This window comes from Ictalurus punctatus, chromosome 14, assembly GCF_001660625.3.
Source record: "Ictalurus punctatus breed USDA103 chromosome 14, Coco_2.0, whole genome shotgun sequence".
In the NCBI taxonomy this organism is placed as follows: Eukaryota; Metazoa; Chordata; class Actinopteri; order Siluriformes; family Ictaluridae; genus Ictalurus; species Ictalurus punctatus.
In genome coordinates this window covers 11415311-11436544 of record NC_030429.2, presented here as the reverse complement: position 1 = coordinate 11436544, position 21234 = coordinate 11415311, and the positions used below count along the sequence as shown (strand labels likewise).

The following is a 21234-nucleotide window of genomic DNA, read 5'->3' as shown; positions in this document are numbered from 1 at the left end:
ACGTCATGTTTTAGGAAACAATCTAATTTTTATTCATATGCACACCATGTCGCGTTGCTATGTTGATGTCACAAACGATGCCTTTTATTTTCCCCGACATGTTTCCGATAAATATCTGCTGCAGCAATATGATTGGTTAGCGGTTCATACTCACACAAGCTTACTGTCCAGTAAGCAGTTTCACGAGTACGAACTGACCAATCCTAGCACAGGAGGCGGGACTTTTTTTGTACTCGCTCAGGTCGCATATAGCTGTTTTCACTAATAGTAAGTGATGGAAATTTTCAGTCATATGTGGCGATACGTACGGCTTCATCTGATCTAGGTTGCGTTAGAAGCAGTGTGTGGATTAATTTTGATCGATTCACTCGGCTGGCGTTGAAGAGTCGTTTGAAAGGAGCCGAGTCGCTGGGAGTTACCGCGCTGACTCGTGCGGGCTTTCAGTTGTTCACATGGAGCCAAGTTAGAATGGATGTGTCGGAGTTGTCTTACTTTCTCCTTACGTGAAACTATGAAAAAAGACTATTTGTGTAGCTGCCTTTGGGGTGCAGAAGACCTATCATAAACGGTAAGTGTTCTTATATATCAAACATAGTTACACGCCTTCATTTACCAGCCAAATGTCTGTTAGAGCATGGTGATGGCCATGGCCGAGGAGGAGTTGACTACAATACACACACACACACACACACACACATGCATATGTGTGTATATATATATATATATATATATATATATATATATATATATATATATATATATATATATATATACACATACACACACACACACACACACACACACACACATATATACTTACACACACACACACATACACGTATTATATACTTACACACAATGTAATGTTACTTCTATTAGAGCTAACCATTTCTGGAGTGTATTAATTCGCCTACAAACAACATTTGAAGTGTTTTGTTAGTTTATAATAGTTTACAGGAAATATTTACTTGTATTGAAAGCATGAAAACGATGGAGGCTTTACGGAGAGAGCAGGTATCGTTACATTCCTGTGTTTTAGATGATGGAAACTACCTAAGAATCTGTTTTGAAATGACTTTCCTTGTGCAGCTTCTCGCCTTTTTCTCGTCACTATATGGAGAAAACATCAGCCCAAACAGCTGTTTGTAAGTGATTTGACATTGAAAGCTGCTTGAGAAACCAGCCTGCACTGCATTAGCTGAGCTGTGGTGTACTGACAGCGTTAGAAACACACTGATGGATTAGCTAAATGACAGTACTGTACTCCAGTATTCCAGCAGAAATCCCATGAAAGCACCTGGTGTGTAAATGTGTTGACTTTAATGTCCACAGTTGAGCTAAACAGGATGCAGTGTGGTCACAACCTTCTGCTTCCTTCAGCTCAGTACACGGGTGTGGAAGATGTCAACTTCCTATTCACAGGCCATAAGCCTGATCACAGAAACACATTCGCACAGGGTTTTTTGTTTTGTGTGTATGAGGAGTTTGATTCATCAAGATCATTTTTGACATTTCTAGTAGTAGTAAGAGAGGGATGCTTGTCGCTAATGTAGATCGTGATAGTTCACTCAGTTTAAGAAATTAGTGAAATAAAAAAATCTTCATATTACCTTATCGATGACCTAAGGCATGTTTGTGTTAGGGTTGTACTGATACTTGGAAACACTAGATTGGTACTGAATTCTTTCTCAGCCGATCTACTGGTGGTTTTCATGCCGTGAACGTTATTACTTGTCTTAAAGCATACGTACGTATATGTCACAACTGTGATGTTCTGTATAACATGGAAACATCAGCCTTTAGACAGTTGTCTCTGTTATTAAAAAGATTAATCATTATAGGGTTCCCATCAATAATGGTAACATATTGAAAATGGAAGACATGCGATGAGTGCACTCCTAGTTTAATTGTTTAGTTTTGTGTCCATATGGGTTTCCTTTAGGTTCTCCGGTTTCCTCAAACCTCCAAAAAACGTGGCAGTAGTGTATTGGCTACACTAAATCGTCCCTAGGTATGAATGTGTGTGTGTGGTGCCCGAGATAGAGTGGTGCCCCGAGTTTTCCTGTCAGGGAGTATTTCTGCCTTGTGCCTTGCATTTCTGGGATAGGCTACTGATTGAATAAAGCACTTATTGAAGATAACTGAGTTTTGCGTGTGTGTGTCTGTGTGTGTGTGTGTGTGTGTGTGTGTGTGTGTGTGTGTGTGTGTGTGTGTGTAACCCCTAAATTTCATTTGGCCAAAATTTAACTTGAAATTTCTCATCTATTGACGGGAACAATGTGAGTTCAAATCCCAGGCGTTCCAGAGGAGCCACTGTTGAGCCTTTGGGGGCAACTTTCATCTTCTCATCTTGTGAATTCACTTGAATAAAAGTCTAGACCAAATGAATAAACGTGAATGATGTTGAAGACGTTTTGCCACTTGGCTAAGCAGCTTCATCATTTAGATACTAACAAATTTTACTTCTTTGTTTTGGGAGCAAGAGAGAATTTTTATACAGTAGTTGGACTATGCCAAGCTTGAAGAAGCAACAGTTGGATAATCTTGAGCTTCCTGAAGGATTAACATAACAAGAAAGAAGAATACCAGATAGATCTTTGTGCTGTAATTTACTAAAAACCTCAGCATGGAGCATCTAATTTTGTTCTGACTGAGAAACAGCGATGAACAAATGGTGACACACCAATATAAGCATGTCCTCATGAGCGGTATGCAGCATAATGTCCGCTCATGTTGGTTAAATTTTTTAGCAAATTCTGCTTCAGATGTGGCTAAAGAGCTAGCGCTTACAGCTGAGAGGATGTACACGTTGGCACAGTGCTAACAGGATGGCCATGTGAATGGTTTTGTTTAACTTGGATGAGTGCGGTATGAGTCAGAGTCTCACACGATGTGTCATTTGAAGAAAGGCCTGAATTAGACCGTGCATTAAACCAATGTCGACATTTTCTGCAAGTGTGAAAAGCAGAACTTGCCATGGACCAGGGGCTCTGGAAACATTTGTTGTAACATGTTGCTCCTTTAAATGGAAAAATTTAAAATCCATACAAGAACGATCCTGCCCAAACGGTTGTAATTAATCCATGTTCTGTCTATTGTGATCTTCACTGCACCCATAACTTAAATAAATAAATAAATGCAGAGACGTCTCAGAAGTTAGGCAAAACCTTTACGTATGAAGCATGGTCTGAATAGACCTGGATCATTTTATTTAACACTTTGTCTGATTCTGATGAAGTGAGACATCGACAGGTAAAGAAATAGAACCGCATTTTTCATCCCAGCCTTTTGCTACTGCATCTTAATGTAATGTGTGATGGAAATTTAAGCACATCTCTGTACTGAGAAAAGAAAGAACAACTCTTTACTGGAAACTCGCGTATGATAGAAAGTAAGCGCAGTTGTTTGGGCGTCAATAAATCTTTTAAAATGCTTTTATGAATTCTTCACTCGAATGCGTGTAATTAATCTTTTCAGGGACAAGACTACTTCATCAGAGGAAAGAATGTGCAGTTATGTGTTGCCAACTTAGTGTAAACTCAAAGTAAACACATAACAGCCTCAGTTTCAGCCTGACGGTGCATGGATATAACAAAAACCTTCTAAAATCCACAAAGGATTGGATTATCTTTTGGTGTACTGCTCCATGGTGGGAAAGTCAGTAAATGAAATGACAGTCAATTCTGTAAGAGGAATTTTTTCTGTTCAAAACCTAGTTATTGGTTCCATAAAACAATGGTTCTTAGTTTGGGGTTCATGAAGCATAGCCACCAGTCCACAATTTGGTTTTCTGTTGTATTTATTTATTTGTTTGTTTGTTTGTTTATGAACTTTAATAACTTAAATAAAAAAGTAGACTTGTTCTGTCAGTCGAAAGCTCAGGAATAAAACCCTTTTTGGCTCCAGAAATAGGCATTTGAATAAAGAGCTTAATATTTGAGTAGGTGCACAATCTTCATGAAATAAGTCTGTACCGAGGGGTTGCAGAAAGTATGAGACCCATCCTGCCCTAAAGAATCTTTCTGTACATTATTCTGAAACCATTTTTGGTGCTGCCATGTCGGTGGGATTTCTAGTGTTTTGTGGTGCCAACAAAAAGGTCAGTCAGTCCAAATGCTCTTTAGGAGACAAAAAATGCTTCTCATTAAAGAAGCATTTCTAATCCTAAATCCGTTATTATTAGAGTGTAGTCATTTTAAATGGCTTAGTCGTTGTACATTAATCACATAGTTTATTCATGGTGTTCAGCAACAAACCTCAAGCTTCCATGATAAGTGCGTTTCAGTGGAACAGGTCAGTACAGAGAACTGTGTCATTATGTACATACACTGCGGATTCACTGGCTAGAAATAGAAATTCTCTCGTGAAGAACTTTTTCATGTGCACCTCATTGCGAAAAGTAGGAAGTTTGGTATCAGTGACTGTAGTGGTGTTTTCCACTCAGTAGGGCTTGTACAGACCTCGTCCATGACTTCTGAACTGGGAGAAGATCAAGTGATGTTTCATGATTGAGTGAGTTTGTGGATCTTCATTAAGCACGTCAAGCGTTTTGTATGAAGCTTACCTTGAATTCCTTTGTCTGGTTCCTGGTTGTTGGCACTGGTGAGCACCATGAGTACGGTGTGTTACTTCCTGACTGTCAAGATCATAAAAACGTAAATTTGCTTGGACAGTCACCTTATGTGTGAAAGTTTACTGAGACAAACGTATAAAAATGAACAGGTAGCACCTTCGACCTCGCTGGCCTGTCCCTGTTGAACACAGAGCTGCTTAAAGTACTCGTTTTAACATTTTACTGAATATCGCTCAGACTGGAAGAGAACCTTTTTTGTTGAAAGTGCTTAAAAGTACTTAAATTACATAAATGTCATTATTATGTGAAATGTGTTGGTGTTTTAGCTTTATTTAGGAAAACCATTCCATTTAACTGAAAAATTTTAACCCTTATTTTTAACAGTAAGTTTTAAAAAAAAAAATCTCATGGTTAGTTACAGAAAACAAAACGTATGCTTGTAAGGTTTAGAAAAGTCCTGGAATTCCAAAATGTCCATACAAACCCCTTAAGAGTATAAAAGATGAACAATAGTGCAGTAATTTTGTGTCAGTTGGCCTCTCATGCTGCTTTTGGGGGATTTTTATGAACAGCTGGTGTTGCAGATCTTTACCTTCTGCACACTTTCATAGTGCTGAACTGACGTGTGCTACACAGGCTCAGTAATGATCCTGTTAAGTGCAGGAAAAGGTGTGTTTTCTACTAAACATTTATTTACACTACCCTTTATGTAAGTGTTCTGTGTTTTACAAGTTCCTCACCAGACACATTTCAGCCTTGTGCTTTTCATGGCTCTCTAAATGATCACAATTTTTTTTATTCAGTTCATTTAATCTTTTATTTTCATTCTACATACATTGAGGTAGTGTATATCACAGTGCATTTTAGCTAGCTTATGCTGTATGTAAGGAATAACACACTTCCTGCTGTGCTGTTATACGAAAATAATCTTAAGCTGGGGCAGTGTGATCCAGAAATGGATCATTTTCATATAACAGCGTGATTCCCTTTTTTTTTTTTTAATTAATAAGTGATGTTTTTTTTATGTTTATAGTTACATTTACTGTTATGGAACATTCATGGGATGAGTTAGTTCCTATTATCACTTTTGTTATAAACAGTCATTCCTTCACCAGCCTCTATTTTTTCTCTCTTAAAGTTAACGAGACAAAAAAAAAAGCACAGCTTGTACAGAGAAACCAAAAAGTGTAAACACTTTATCTTGAAAACTTGGAAGTCCCATATCAGGAAAGTTACTGTCTGTTACAAAGCACCGACACTGGAAACTCCTTCCATAAATGTTATGTAAACATTTTACAGAAAACTTCCTCACATCAATGGTTCTGTAAGTTTCTTTTGTTAAACAATAACACTTTAAAACAAACAAACAAAAAAAGTTTTTAAATCCATGTATTATTAGCGCTATACTTACAAGTCCCTTGCAAGCAACACAGTTACGCAGGAAATGGAAGTATAGAAGTACAGCACTGCCGCAGCCATGAAATTAAAAAAATATATATATAATATAATATATAATATATATATATATATATATATATATATATATATATATATATATATATATATATATATAATATAATATAATATAATATAATTTAGCTAACAAATTGTCTGCACAACAGTAGTAAAAATTCTGTTTATTTTACCGAATTTACTGATACTTTTCTTTAATACCTACAAAGATGAAGTCTTTTTAAAAAAAATTCGTCAGATCAACAGCATCTATTCAGTACCATTTAATTTGTAATTGTTAAAATACATCACCATATGAACGATATCTCAGAAAAGTATATTGCATAATCTTTTATTACAATATCGATATAGTGGTGAAATATCACCCAGCTCTAGCTATGTTATGTGATGTAACTGGTATGTGATGTACAGTGTACATTTTCTTTTTCCTCTTTTAACCTGTGGAAAACCCTTTGCACACTTCCTGTGACTTTGTTATGGTGGGGTTTTTGTGGTAGAAAAAATTTCGGACATGATTATAAAATTAGGAAGAAGCCCAGCACAAACATTCAAACTCTAAACATTTTTTTAAATTGTTTCCCTGAAGGGAAGCTGTTGGTTACTGCATTTAATAATAAATCTACTGTAGTTCTTTGTATAATATCTTGGATCTAGCAATTAATCCTGAGAAAATAAAAATCTGCATTTAGTTTATATTAGAGCTTTTAGTCTGTTGGAGTTCATGAATATGGCTTTGCCTATTTAAGGGTTACACCTCCTAGTTAAATATCAGTCAAGGGGAAATCCATAAAGGATCTGAAACTGTCTAATGCTGCAGTGTTTCTTTTTTAATTCCAGGCTATAGTCTATGATATGGGAGGGAGTATAGCTGCTGTTTCACTGTCGTTAGCACACTTTCAGACCTCCGAGCATGCAAATGCCTGTAATGGTCTGAAATGGGCAGTTTTTAATAATACACCAGCAGTAAGGTACACGGTGGGAATGATATAGTTGTTGGAAACTTCAACCTGGAGCTCAAAACGGAGAATTAGTGAAAAAATACTGCGACTTTTTAAAAATTGCTTAACATTGTCGCTGTTCTATTCAGAATCCGCATGCTAAAAATATCTTGTGCGTATCAGTTCATGCATCATATGTCTCTCGGTTTCGTGACATGTCTTGTACGATGCAGCCGTAGACTGAACTGTGTCGACGAAAGAGTATTTTCAGCACTTCCAACACATTTTGGACTGAATGGTTGGGCTGAATGGTATTATGATGTAATATTGATTTTGGGATAAATTATATCACGGGTATCTTTAGTACTATTTTTTATAACAGTTACAGACTCTGATTGCAAGCAACTCGTTAGATCTGAAATATTTGTTGCTGAGCTTTTAAAATCGGTAAATGATCAAATTCTTAGTAGAATTTTTTTTTCACTAATTATTAGAAATTTTTGTGGACATTAAATAAAGGTCTCATTGAAGGTTTTTTTTTTTTAAGGCATTGTAGTGAATGAGGTGGGAGATGTGGAAAAGGTGGTGTGAATGTTTTGACTGTTGCATAAAATTAAAATGCAATTATTTTTTTTTTAAAGTTGCCTAGAAAAGCAGGTTAATTTGAGGGTTTGGTCAGCTTAGTAGTTATTAGTTTTTGTACAGCAAATGGTTGATAAAACAATCTACAGTTCCAAGTTAATTTTTAGGGTTATGGAATGTGCATGGGAATTCAATAAATTGTATTATATTTTTAACCCAAAGAGTGTTTATTCAGAGGCCATGGCAGTTTGGTGATTTTTTTAATTTATTTTTTATTCCCCCCTCCTACTCTTTCATATACAGTACGCAGTGTTTGGTCAGTTTGTTTCAAAGCCTGGTTTGTTTTCCTCTTTGGTTTGGTTAATTTGTGCAGGTGTGAACACAGCAATCACACTCCGGTGTGGACCCAAACAATTGAGACAATCCGAGCGAGGTATCAGTGTGGTTCCAGTCAAGGTTTCGAATGCAGTGGGACATCAATACGATCCTGAATCGACCCAAATACAGGAAGTGAACCAAACCTGCTGTTTTGGTTTGCGGCTGGCCGTTTTCTGTAGACGTGAGCTGCTGAAATCAGCAGTGAGGCCCAAACCGAGCCAAAGTACGGAGCTTAAGTGCTGTGGAAATGTGACATGTTCTAGAGTTTCTAACAGACAGGAATGTGATGTACAAAATAGTTATTTCTATAATTATCTAGTAATTTATTAAGTGCTGCTCCATGTTGTTCATGCTTGGTTGATTTTTAGGATTTCTACATCCATTTCACAAAGGTTTGTGTTTACCTTTTTTTTTCCCCTCTCTCTCATTTCTGCTATTGTATTTCTGATGAAAAGGTTTTATGCATGCGTTTTCAACCCCCTTTTTTTTTTTGTTTTGTTCCTTTAATTGCATGCAGTGAGAAAACAAACCAAACTAAATAGCAAATGTTATGAAACAAATGGACAAATGCTTTTAAAAAACAGCTCTTAAAATAATGGCCAGGTTTAGTTGGTGTGAGAAATCATCTTACTGTGGTCCAGAATATTTGGTCTGAAGCAGAAGCATGTATAAAATTGCACCAGATACAGCATTTAAAAATTATACCACAAACCCTGTCCACTGACATTATACTACATTTACACTGACACTATACTACTATGTATTTACTATAGACACTATGACACTAGTTATGCATGGATGATGCATGAAACCTTAGTTAACGGGTGGGTGGGAGCTTATATTACAGTAGTCTCTGCCTTTAGACACATGTTTCCACTTCTTTACAGCAGTCCAGTTTATATGAGCTTGTCTGAAATAATGATGAACTAATATTTTCAGTTAATTGCTTATGGAAGGGTTTTTTCTTTTAAGATATCTTACCATTTTTTCCCCTCTTCTTCTTCAGTCAGTGTTTTATTCTGGCATTAAGGTCCAGATTTGTACTGTTGTGCTGGCCTGCTGGGATTGACCCGTGGTTTATAGCATCCTCAGAGGATGTTATGCTGCACTACAGACAATGGCCCATTGTAGCTGGCACACTCCTGATTGAGGCGAGAGAGGCAAGAATAGCATGGTGAAGGAAGGTCAACTGCCTCAAAGCCGTTTAGTCTGTAGTAAAACTGTTAGTTGGGGTCTAGCAAATATGTGACACGTTGTTATATGAATGTTTGATCGTTTATAAAAAAAAATAAAAAAAAATTTTTTTTGAATTGGACTCCGTGTTGACCACAACCCTGTGATTAAGATGCATGATGCTTCACAATGTAGACCAAAAACGAGTTTTCTCTACCAGTACCATGCAAACTCTGCTTTACCACGGTGACATTTCACACCACCAGAGACAGGAAGTAACAAAGTACAATTACTTTGTTACTATATTTAAGTCTGTGTTTTTTTTTTTAAGTATCTATAATTTTCTTTCACTTAATTCTTTTGACTTGTACTTATTACCTTTTAAATGAAAAATATTTTATATAGAGAGATGTAGAGATTAAACACACTTCATGTCTACATCTCTCTATAATCTTAAATTGTAACATCATAATCATAAGGTGACTTTTAGCAAGTAATAAAAATGTTTTACCGATCACTGTAATCTGTGTGTTGCTATGTACACTTTGTATTTATCAAGAGAGTTGGATTGTGACAGCTAAATATTAGCATCCAGCTAGTGTGTATCATGCTAACATTGGAGATATTAGGAATAAAGCAATTGATGGTTAGCTATAGCTGTTGGTGAAAGGGGCACACATTTATGATCAGTAACTAAAAGCAGTGTGAGGCAGACATTTTCTCTACTGCGAATGAATCTTTCTTGCACTTTTACTTTCATACTTTAAGTTAATTTATTTAAATTAGTAAATTTACTGTTAATTGAGCTTTTACCATCTCTGCTCACCATATTTCCTGTGCCATGTTGCCAGAGTGCTTGGTCATAGATCTTACTACATTATACAGGTCAGAAGGAGAAAACTAGCTCTGTATTCAGTAGTTAAGTGGTGTTTTACCCTGAAACACCAGTAACTAAAATATAGATGATAACAAACCCCATCCCATAAAGGCAATATTCCAGATACAGTGCCCTCCACTAATATTGGCACCCTTGGTAAATATGAGCAAAGAAATCTGTGAAAAATTGTCTTTATTGTAAAACCTTTTATTCAGAAAAGTGAAAAAATATGCTCTGTTCTCATGGATATCAAACAGTTGCAAACACAACACAGGTTTATCACAAAAAAATCTTTGTTAAATATAGGTGTGCAACAAATTCATAAGTGTGACACCCTTTTAGTCAATACTTTGTGCTACCTCCTTTTGCCAAAATAACAGCTCTGAGTCTTCTCCTATAATGCCTGATGAGGTTGGAGAATACATGGGAAGGGATCTGAGAGCATTCCTCCATACAGAATCTCTCCAGATCCTTCAAACACTGGTGGAGTCTCCTCTTCAGTTCACCCCACAGGTTTTCTATGGGTTTGAAGTCAGGGGACTGGGATGGTCATGGCAGGACCTTGATTTTTGTGGTCAGTAAACCATTTTTGTGTTGATTTTGATGTATGTTTTGGATCATTGTCCTGCTGGAAGATCCAATCACGGCCCATTTTAAGCTTTCTGTCATAGGCAGTCAGGTTTTCATTTAATATCTGTTGATATTTAATAGAATCCATGATGCTATGTATCCTAACAAAATGTCCAGGTCCTCTGGCAGAAAAACAGCTCCAAAACATTAAAGAGCCACTGCCATATTTAACCGTGGACATGAGGTACTTTACCATATGGCTGCCTCTCTGTGTGCATTAAAACCACCTCTGGTGTTTATTGCCAAAAAGCTCTATTTTGGTTTCATCTGACTATAGAACCCGATTCCATTTGAAGTTCCAGTAGTGTCTGGCAAAGTGAAGATGCTTCAGTTTGTTTTTGGATGAGAGTAGAGGCTTTTTTTTCTTGAAAATCTAGTTTTGGAGACTTTCTGTCCCCAATACACAAATAACTTCTGCAATTCTCCAGCTGTGGTCCTTGGAGATTTTTGGCCACTCGAAGCATCCTCTTCACCGTGCATTGAGAGAATATAGACACACGTACTCTTCCAGGTTGATTCATAATATTTCCAGTTGACTGGTTGGGACTTCTTAATTATTGCCCTGATGGGCAATGGGCATTTTTAATGCTTGTGTTATTTTCTTATAGCCACTTCCCATTTTGTGAAGCTCAACAACCTTTTGCCGCAAATCACAGCTATATTCCTTGGTCTTACCCATTGTTATGAGTGACTAAGGGAATTTGGCCTATGTGTTACCTCATATTTATACCCCTGTGAAACAGTAGGTTATGGTTGATCAATTTCCTGTTCCTAGTCACCCAGGTGTACTAAAAAATGTATAAAATATTAATGGGAAAATACTTCAAGTATATTTTTCTCATATGAATTCATGGGGATGCCAATAATTGTTGAACACCTATATTTATCAATGTGGTTTTTTTTTTTTGTTTTGTTTTGGTTTTTTTTTTTTTTTTTTGGGGGGGGGGGGGGGTTATAAACCAGTTGCAATTGTTTGGTTTTATTTATTTATTTATTTATTTATTTATTTATTTATTCCCCCAAAAGGTTAAACAATAAAGACAATTTTTCAGAGCCTTCTTTGCTATTATTTTCCAAGGGCACCAATATTAATGGAGGGCACTGTACAAGGTGCTTTACTCAGTCTTTTCCAGTTCCAGATGTACTTTTATTAAGCCATCTGCTCCTGTCCCAGTCTAGTCTGCATGTCTGGGCTTGATGAAGAAGTCATACCTAAACATAGACCTAATGTTTATTTCCGTTTTTTTCCGTTCATTCTCCCTGTATATGATTTCCTTAGTCTAATATTGTGTCCAGATTTGAGATACTGAAGGACCTTCTTGTATATTGTTTTGTCTAAAACTCATACCTCGTCCCACCACTATCCCCCATACGTCTAGCTCATGTTTATCGTCACACATTCACATGGACAGCAGATGAAATGCCACCTGTCTAACAGGACTGCATTCAACCACTAATGATCTAAGCATGTGTTGGCTTTCCTTTAGTTAAACATTCTTTAGTTAAAGAATGTGGTCTAGGGCATGGGCTCTCAGGGAATGACATCTTCTGATATAAAAGAGTTATAAAGAAGATATTTCTGTGTGATGCATAATATGCGTCACACTTCTTAGGGTTTCCAGAAAAACTGCAGTGCTGCATGTGAAAATTACCCTTAAAGTAACTTTGATGATACTTTAATTTAATGTCTACATTAGTAAACAATCACTAAAAAAAGAGGTACAGTGAAATAATGAAAAAAATCACAATTTTAAAGCTTTAAAAGTTTGCAAAAACATTTTTAAAGATTCAAACTCGTACAAAACATCAAATTGGCTGCTTCGAGAGTTTAAAATAATAATAATAATAAAAGGTTAAATACATAATGCACTACTCACAATATCTTGGAAAAATGTACTGTGCTGTAATTTATCATGATATCAGTATTATGATCAAAATAAGCCCCAACATTTCACATTAGATCAATCCAGCCATCCATCCATCTTTGTAGTCCATTGTATTCTGGTTTACTGTGTTTCCAGTGTCACATGTAAGATCATCACAGAGCAGTTTGTCTGCTTGCCTTCTAACAGTGTGTGACCGGTTCAGCCATCAATTTTACTGTGACATACAAAGATCATTTTGCTTACAGCCAAGGCATGTGCAGGCTTTTCTTTTTTTTTTTCTTTCTTTCTTTTCTTTTCACTACTGCAAATTTGCAAGCAAAGTAAATCCATGGTAGTACAAGTTGTATAAGGACAAGTGGCCTGTTTTATAGATTCCCTGCATTTCTCACTCTCTGCTCTCACTCACTTCCCCATGCAGTAACTCAAATCTGACAGAATCTAAATAAAGTGTTCGAGCTGTTAGCCTGTAGAGAAAAGTTCATCGTTTATGCAGTAGACATGCACTTTGAGTCGACAGGTGATGGTATAGCTGGTGGAGTAGAGGCTCCATGATCCAATTTAATGATTTATTTATTTATTTTAAAGCGCAGCGACCACCCAGGCTTGTGGCTCAGAGTATTTAATGGTGTGACCTCTAAAACTATGTGACCTGTAAAACTGTTCTTAATTACTTTACCATTTAAAATGACTGTAATTCCCAGTGCCGTGTCATGTGGACCACAGCTTGTGGAAATTCTCAATCAGGTCTTCATTACAGGCATTCCATTTCCTGTATGCAATTGGCTGTATTTCCTTGTGTTTATGATGTTTATCTTCTTTTATGAGCCTTTCACAGGGTAGATACAGATGCTTGATGGTCTTTAATAAGCATGATTGTAGTAAATAATAAAAAACAAAGATTTTTACAGGATTGAAAGAAAATGCGCTGGAATATGCTTGTTTTTCCTCTATTATAAATAGACTAAATGCAATTGCAAAGTAAACAAATGCTATATTTTAAAGTTTGTACAGTGTCGCAGCAAGAAAATTGCAGTTGCAGGTTGTACTTCTAGAAAGGGTGGAACTTAATCGTTTGCATATTTCTTATGCAAGTACCTAATTGTTAAAGCATCACATGACGCAGGCAGATAAACAACACCTTTTAATAATGCTTTAGCTGCTTGTGCTTTAAAAAGCAAAGTTATCATCCTTAATTCATTCAGTATTTCCATTACTTCCTGCTGTCCAGATTTTTCTTTTCCACCTCTTCTCTTTTATTTGACTTCCTAGTAGGTAAATCCCTCTTCATTTTTTTTTTTTAGAGAACTTTATGCAGATTGACTTAAATAAGCTTGCACAAGTCACCCACATGAAGGTGGAAGCTGTTTCAGTGGGGTTTCCTGTAGGACTGGACAGTACGTTTATAACGTCTCATTATTGTTATAATTGTGAACTTTTGAATTGTTGTGATTGTAGGTATCGATTTCCTTTTAATTAATAATTTTCTTCATTATTGCAAATGGAAAGGAACAGATAATCTGATTTGGCCTAATTTTCTTTTACTGAATGGTTAAATTTGTATCAAATTCTTATTTTTTGGTGTTCAATAATTTATTTCTTTAGACCATAAAGAAAATTATCATCACAGGTCTTCACAGGTTATTTTACATGCAACACGGTGGTTTTGCTGGCAGTAAGTTAGAAGGCTGTACATATAAGGTTATTATGGTGCATATTGCACATCATAAAAATTGGAGAAGTGTTTGTCATATTGTCCACTCATAGTTTCCTATGAGTTTCCATGGAGACGTTGTTGTGATTTGTGTGGCTGAGGTGTTAGGGGAGTTTCAGATATTTGACGTATTTGTGGATTTCAGTGATTCGCGTATTGAGCCATATATACATTGGTAAAAGTGTGATAATCAACCTGGACACTGGTGGAAAAGAGTTTCCCTTTAGACAGGAGGTGCTAACCGACCTGTCAGTGTAATATGTCTGGACTGTCTGTTCGGGAATTTGCTTGTGAGCTTGTGCAGGGTTCAGTGTGCAGTTTTAGGACCAGGAGTGAAGTGGCACGCATTACTGAGCAGGTGAACAATGCACGTATGATGTAGATAATCGAGCTCCAGATGACCATATAGATGATTTTGTAAAGTAATTTGTTGACCAGATTCACTATGATATAATAAAATGTTTGTGACAATATCTGCAGCTCTTAGAAATTAGTCTGAGGTTTACTGTATGGTTAAATTGTTCTCTGTCTGATGATGCTACACAGCACGTTTGTACTCTTGAGCTTGTTATAGCACCTGTAGAGGGGACACTCAAAAAGACAACAAAAAAAAGCCCCAAATAAAATTCCTCATGGTTCTTTCAAAGCTTAGTGTACAGTTATCAGTGGGAGTGGATCATATGGCAAAAATATGCTGTCATATTACTTGGACATTTCAGGGATACATGATATGCATCAACATATTGTGACCTTTGAAGTATTCTGAAAGACGATTTTTCTAGCAAAAAAGAATTCAAGTTATAAATATTATTTACATTAGGGTTGGGCAATATGACCAAATTATTAAAAGCCATTTTTTAATACACAATTTGTATGTTTTCTAACAAACTATTTGCAAAATAGTAGTGTTGCATTTCAGAACTGTAAAAAACAAAGCTATTTCTTCTAATGTGTATAAAAAAAAACTATTTAGAAATATAATACTAAAAAGGTGTTAAATGTTTAAAAATCTATTAAAATTAGATTTCAGTTAGTGTGCAAATTATTTTGAAAACAAAACAAAAAATGAATGTTAACATTACATCACGATGCCTTAGACATCTCAGAATTTATCACAATGTCAGTATTTCGTCATCATATTGCCCAGCCCTAGTTCTCAGATTTCCCTGTTTATGACTAAACAAATAACTGTCAATCTTCCCTTTGTTGCTTTTTAGGTTTGAGATGAAGAAGGACATTGACACATTAATAGCTGAAGAACGGGCTGAGATCATCTCAAAATATGAGAAGGTTCGTCAGATCTCATTATGAACTGTTGCGGTTCTAGCCAAGTTGGAAGGCAGCCATCAGAAACCTGTTGCTTCTGAACCTTCCTGTTCAGGCAGGATTTTATTTAAGCCCCAGTTTGGCATTGCTGCAGTTACCAGCTCAAGTTTGGATATAAACAGACTTCTGTTTAACAAAATAATTACATCATAACCACTGAAGTGTGTGCTATCTATGATCTCATGATGGCTGTTCTAAACTCAGAGCTAGTTCTGGGGCCGCTGTAACATTTCCTGATTTGCTCTTCGATAGTCACACGCTATTGTTTAATTATAGTTGCATTTTCACAGTCACAGACTTTGCTCATATGTTTGTTAGAAATGGGGTTCTAATGTCCATCAGAGCTGTTGTCAAACACATGTGGTGCAGTGGTTTTGGGGTATTATTGCTCAGTCACTAGCATTACCTGCTAATACTGCGTTATTCAATAATAAGTTATGAAATATTATGATGACAATGTGAGAGCCAACAAATTACGACCACATTTATACAATTTTATACAAGTGTACAATTTTATTGTCTTGTTGACTGGATTGCAGCCAAAATACAGAACCTGAATTTTTGATATTTTCTGAGTTTATTCAAAAATAGAATGATAATAGTAATGTGTATATATTTGAACAAAATTGTTAAAGTGCAAAATGAAAATAATATGTACACACTGTGTATAACTGCATAAAATCATGCATGCAGGTCGAAAGCTTCAGTTAATATTGACTTCATACATCAAAATAGGGAAAAATGTTCTCAGTGACTTGGACCATGGTATGGTTTTTGGTGTCAGACAGGTTAGTTTGAGTGTTTCAGAAACTGCTGGCCTTCTGCTGAAATCTTGGGATTTTCACATACAGCAGTCTCTAAAGTTTATGCAGAGTGGTGTGAAAAACAAAGAGGCATCAGTAGCGTGACCGTTCTGTGGGCAGAAACAAGATAGGATGACCATTCTGTTCTATGTTTGGGCAAATCTAGTGAATAAGAAGCCATTTGGGAGCAGCTTAACTGAATGTTGAAGGATAGTGGTTATTCAGTTGTAGACCTAATATTTGCTGAAGTAACACATGCCCTAATTAAATAATGATTTGGGGAATGGGGTTATGTATATTTTTATTCGTTTTATTCAAGTTGTTTTATTTTCTGTAAGTAGAGAAATGGCGCCACTATTGTGGCAATATTTATGATTGAATTAACATAGAATATAGCCAAACCTATGTCACGAGAACCGATACTTCAGTACCAAGTTGATACCAACATTCTTAAACCGTGACGGTACTTGTTTTTCTGGAGTACCGTGAGTACCCTTTGTAACGAAAGTACCCAGGTTGCGATTCTTCCGGACCTGATGGGGGCAGCAAATATGCGCAAGTGTTTTAGTCGGTCCACAAGTGGTGAAGAAGAAGAGGAACGCCTACAAGCACACGGGAAAAACTACAGAAGATTAGCTTAGTTTAACAAGTTTAGCTCCTTGAGAGGAAAGCTAGTATCAGTTTCCGGTGTGCAAACGACTCTATCGTTCATTTCAAACAAAGCGAGGAAACACCTGGAATTTGGCAAAGCGCCTGAAAGATGGTCCTATATTATATTTGTTTGAGGCAGCTGGCATTGTGGCCATGAAATCAACTAACGTTATGCTCCATGTAATGTTTGCAATAGCCTGCTAATCTGTTAATTGTCAACAACGCTAACGCATTGCGATGTTATAAACTACCTCCAAATGGGCCACCATGCATCGCCATTCAGCCCGTGTCCTGTCAGCTAAATGTAGCCTAATGTCACTAATAATTATTCATATGTTCATGCTTTTAATAAATCTTTTTGGTCTGCCACCATATCAGTGAATTTAAACTAATGCTTGCATTCAGAGTATAAGGTGTGTGTGTGTGCGCGCGCGTGCGTTTAGGCGTGCACCTCCGGAGACTCATTGTCAGACAGTGTTTCATAACTAAAATACCCTCCCCCCTCTCCCACTCTCTCCCCTTCTCACTCTCTTTGCCAGTATCAGCCAGAGGAGGATGTCCTCCAGGAGAGTTTTTTATTTAATTAATTAATTGATTTATTTTTTTTTATACCCCACTGTGGAATCATCTTTGGTATCAAGTATTGTGTACTTTTGGTGGTATTGGTACCAACTACTAGATTTTAAGTATCGTGACATCCCTAGCCAAACCATTCCTTTTAGGATTTTGTATTTTGCTGCATATACAGTCAAAGGCCAATTAAAGATGTACTATATTATTTATTCTTAATTTATGTCATCTCAGACAGTCAGCAGTATTCAACAACTTTCCCACATTTCACACCGTTGGTCCATATTTGTCATCACAGGTACAGAGTGAAGACAACAAAGTGAATTTCTACATGAACGTTTGTTATTTCAGTGTGTAATAATGTGCCCCTCCTCATTTCCCCGGTCTACTGTTTTTCTTTGTGCACGTTCTGCTTGTTTTTTGCTCCTGTTGACTTCCCCTGAAGGCTTTATTTGAATGGTTGCAGGGCAGAACGGAGGGCGTTCACATTAACCCTTGGGAGGATGCCAACTACAATCTCTACAAGGTCATGGACCGCTTTGGCTTCCTGCAGTAAGTCATGCTGTGTTCTTTGCTGTCCTGCTGCTCTGTTCAGCCCGATTTAGTGTTTGGTATTAAAGATGAATTAGACATGAGACATTAATCAATGATGAGACAACTTGTACTTGATGAGCCATTTCATTATGGGCTGCCTGTGTCACCTATAGCACTTTTGTGGGCTTGCACAACGGTGACCTTAACATCCCTCTGCTAGGGAATGATTTGTTTAGTTCATATTTATATAACATGCTTTAATGTGAACTGCTGTGTGTGTGTGTGTGTGTGTGTGTGTGTGTGTGTGTGTGTGTGTGTGTGTTATTTTGTGTCTCAATTTATTACTGTTGGTGTTCTCTCTCCAGTGAGGAGGAGTTACCCACACAGAGTACAGTGGAGGAGAAGGTCAGATCAAGACACACACTGTACACATTCATATGGGTGACCAATTAAAGGGAAAAAAACAGGTCAAGGTCCACTTGTTCCCTTAGGGAGAAGGTCATTAGGTCACTGCAAATCAATACAAAGTTATTCAGACTGATTACTTTTATTCATTGACGAAGCATTTCTGCCCTGATGTGAGTGATCTCTTCCATGATGACCTTGTCCCCATCTACAATGCACAGGGGCTCACTGAATGCTTTGATGAATAGGAGAATAATGTAAAGCATGCACTATGGCCTTTACAGTCATCAGATAACAACCCCTGTGGGAGATTTTGGATGCCCAAAACGTTAAGACTCTATGTTGGATTTTCCTTTAGTTTGTCACCCATGTATAGTTAATTATGATGTACATACTTGTTGCACGTTGGCATCCATTTTCCAGTTCTTCCTGTTCATCATCAACTTTCTCGATGTTCTGCCCACAGCATAAAAATCAGGAGATTGAAAGGGTGGAGAAATGGCTTAAGATGGTGAAAAACTGGAACAGGTACCATAACAGTGAGAAGGTGAGCACTACAATGTTCTAGTTACCATGAGCACAGATATTGGATCCTAATCCACTGATCTCAATCCAAGTGTGTGTATGTGTATTGCAGATGATTAAGCGTGTGTATAAGGGGATTCCCCTGCAGCTGCGTGGCCAGGCCTGGGCTCTCCTGCTGGAGCTGGATCAGGTGAAACAGCAAAATGAGGGGAAATATGAGGTAAGAGACTTGGGCAGGATGTGTGTTTTGCTTCCTGTACTTATGCTATAATAGGGCAAAGGAAAGCTCAGAGATCTGTTTGGCCAGACATGCTTAAGTCTTGTTGTTGTTGTTTTTGGGACCATAGTCAGTTAAATTGTTTTTAACTGGCCGATTTGCAAATGGACGCTAAATTTTTTCATGAGTTTAAGATTCTCAAACCTGCGAACACTTGGGGCTAGTCCAGTGTCGCTCAACCTTCATGGCTGATTCTTGCAATCCAACACACAGTCATGCTCATTTATATAAAATATTTGATAAGTCTCAGTCAGTAGGGGGAAGTTTAATAAAATCAGGTGACGAAAGTGAATTCCTGACTAAGTGAAACGATTCAATATCATTAGAGATGAAAATATTATAGCTCCAGCTATCTAGCCACAGTTATGTGCTGTGCTACAGTTATGCAGCACAGAAGAGTTCGGAATGTAGCTTCTGTGAGTCACGCTTTATATCAAACCATTAAATCGTGCACTGGACCGCTCATTGTCTGACAACTCTGTCTGTTTCCGTTAGATGTTTACTACAGACACACTCACAAGTTTCTGGCAATAAGTGATCCTCCTTTAAGCCCCTTATGCCAAATTCCAATATGCCTGAGGCTTATTATTGGGCTGTGATGGTTTCAACTCCTCTTTTTTTATTCGGTTAGTTTATTTTTATTAGGTTGATTCATACGAAACATTGTTAATGAAGTGAGGCCGGATTTAGGTTTTTTATTGAAGGTAAACTTGGAGAAAAAAAAAAAGAAAAGAAAATAAAAACTTTGTAAATTCTTGCAATGATGACATGAGCTCCAACCATAATCATGCCCAGCAGAACAAGTCTGCAGGAAAGTAGATCTCCAGGAACAGAGTTGGTGACCACTGCTCTAGAATATGTGTTGGGTATTGTTTAAATCAAGTGGTAAATGTAAGGGGTGACATAGTTGAACATGTATTTGAACACAGCGTAGTTAATATTTTAGAATTTCATGATTGGGCTCAGTAACATTTTTTTATCGCAACATGAATTGATTTCATTTCATTGGCAAATGTTAAATCATAAAATATTATGTTGTCTATAGCATTGTGTTCGGCCCCACCCATCCTTCCTCTTCAAATCCTTAGTAGAAGCTTCTCTCAACAATAGAACCTCTTAAGATTTTTCTCTGATGTTTTTGGGGAGGCTTGAACGAATAGAACAAGACACACTGATCTCTAGACTGATTTTTTTTTTTTTTTTCTTTGGTATTTATGTGTGCGTGACAGCTGATGGATGTAAATGCAGCACTTTCTTCTATGCTATACTATAGCCAATCTATATTGATGTTATTGTTTGTTATTACAGCTGAAATAATGTTTTATTTGTTCTCTGTTGTGCAGAAAATGAAGGAACAAGCCAGGAACTTCTCAACAGAAATCAAACAGATAGACCTGGATGTCAACAGGACTTTTAGGAATCATGTAATGTTCATGGAGAGATTTGGAGTCAAGTACGTCTCATGTTTACCTCACACAAGCATACAGAGGATTTAAACACCAGTATAAATTAATGTCTGTTTCAAGATGTTGGCTGTTATCATTCTGTTTCATCAGTCTCTTTCACTTGCCCGTGAAATATAGATTAAATGCTCCAGTGGTCTGCTTTGGTTTCCTGTTATACTGAAAACCACATGTGCCCAGCACTTTCAGTGGCGTTGCACTTCAACAGAATCGTTTCAACCTATAGGGAAAAAAAATCAAGCAATGTTTGTTTTCCCTTAATTTCCTTTACTTGAATCTGAAGGGTGTTTTTTCAGCTATTGCGTTTTCGTGTTTTAACTCCATGGTCGCTTGTTTTCAAGTGGTTGTGAAATTAAAAACTTCGGACTTTGTGAAGCTGTAACCATAACAAGAGCTACTTCCTCTCTCGTTATTTTTTTTTTTTTTAGGTTCAATTTCCTGTATGTGAGTGAGGTGTTA

General features: G+C 36.9%; 1 protein-coding gene across 1 annotated transcript in view; it reads left to right on the top strand.

Moving 5' to 3' along the window:
• Positions 1-223: 223 nt before the first annotated feature.
• si:dkeyp-19e1.3 (USP6 N-terminal-like protein) overlaps positions 224-21234 on the top strand; it is a 27559-nt gene continuing 6548 nt past the window's right edge. The window contains exons 1-7 of the mRNA XM_017485816.3: positions 224-568; positions 15439-15511; positions 18038-18123; positions 18471-18510; positions 18977-19057; positions 19148-19255; positions 20656-20765. Coding sequence (XP_017341305.1) covers positions 15446-15511; positions 18038-18123; positions 18471-18510; positions 18977-19057; positions 19148-19255; positions 20656-20765 — 491 coding nt within the window. The 5' untranslated portion in view covers positions 224-568; positions 15439-15445. The remainder of the gene's footprint in view (positions 569-15438; positions 15512-18037; positions 18124-18470; positions 18511-18976; positions 19058-19147; positions 19256-20655; positions 20766-21234) is intronic.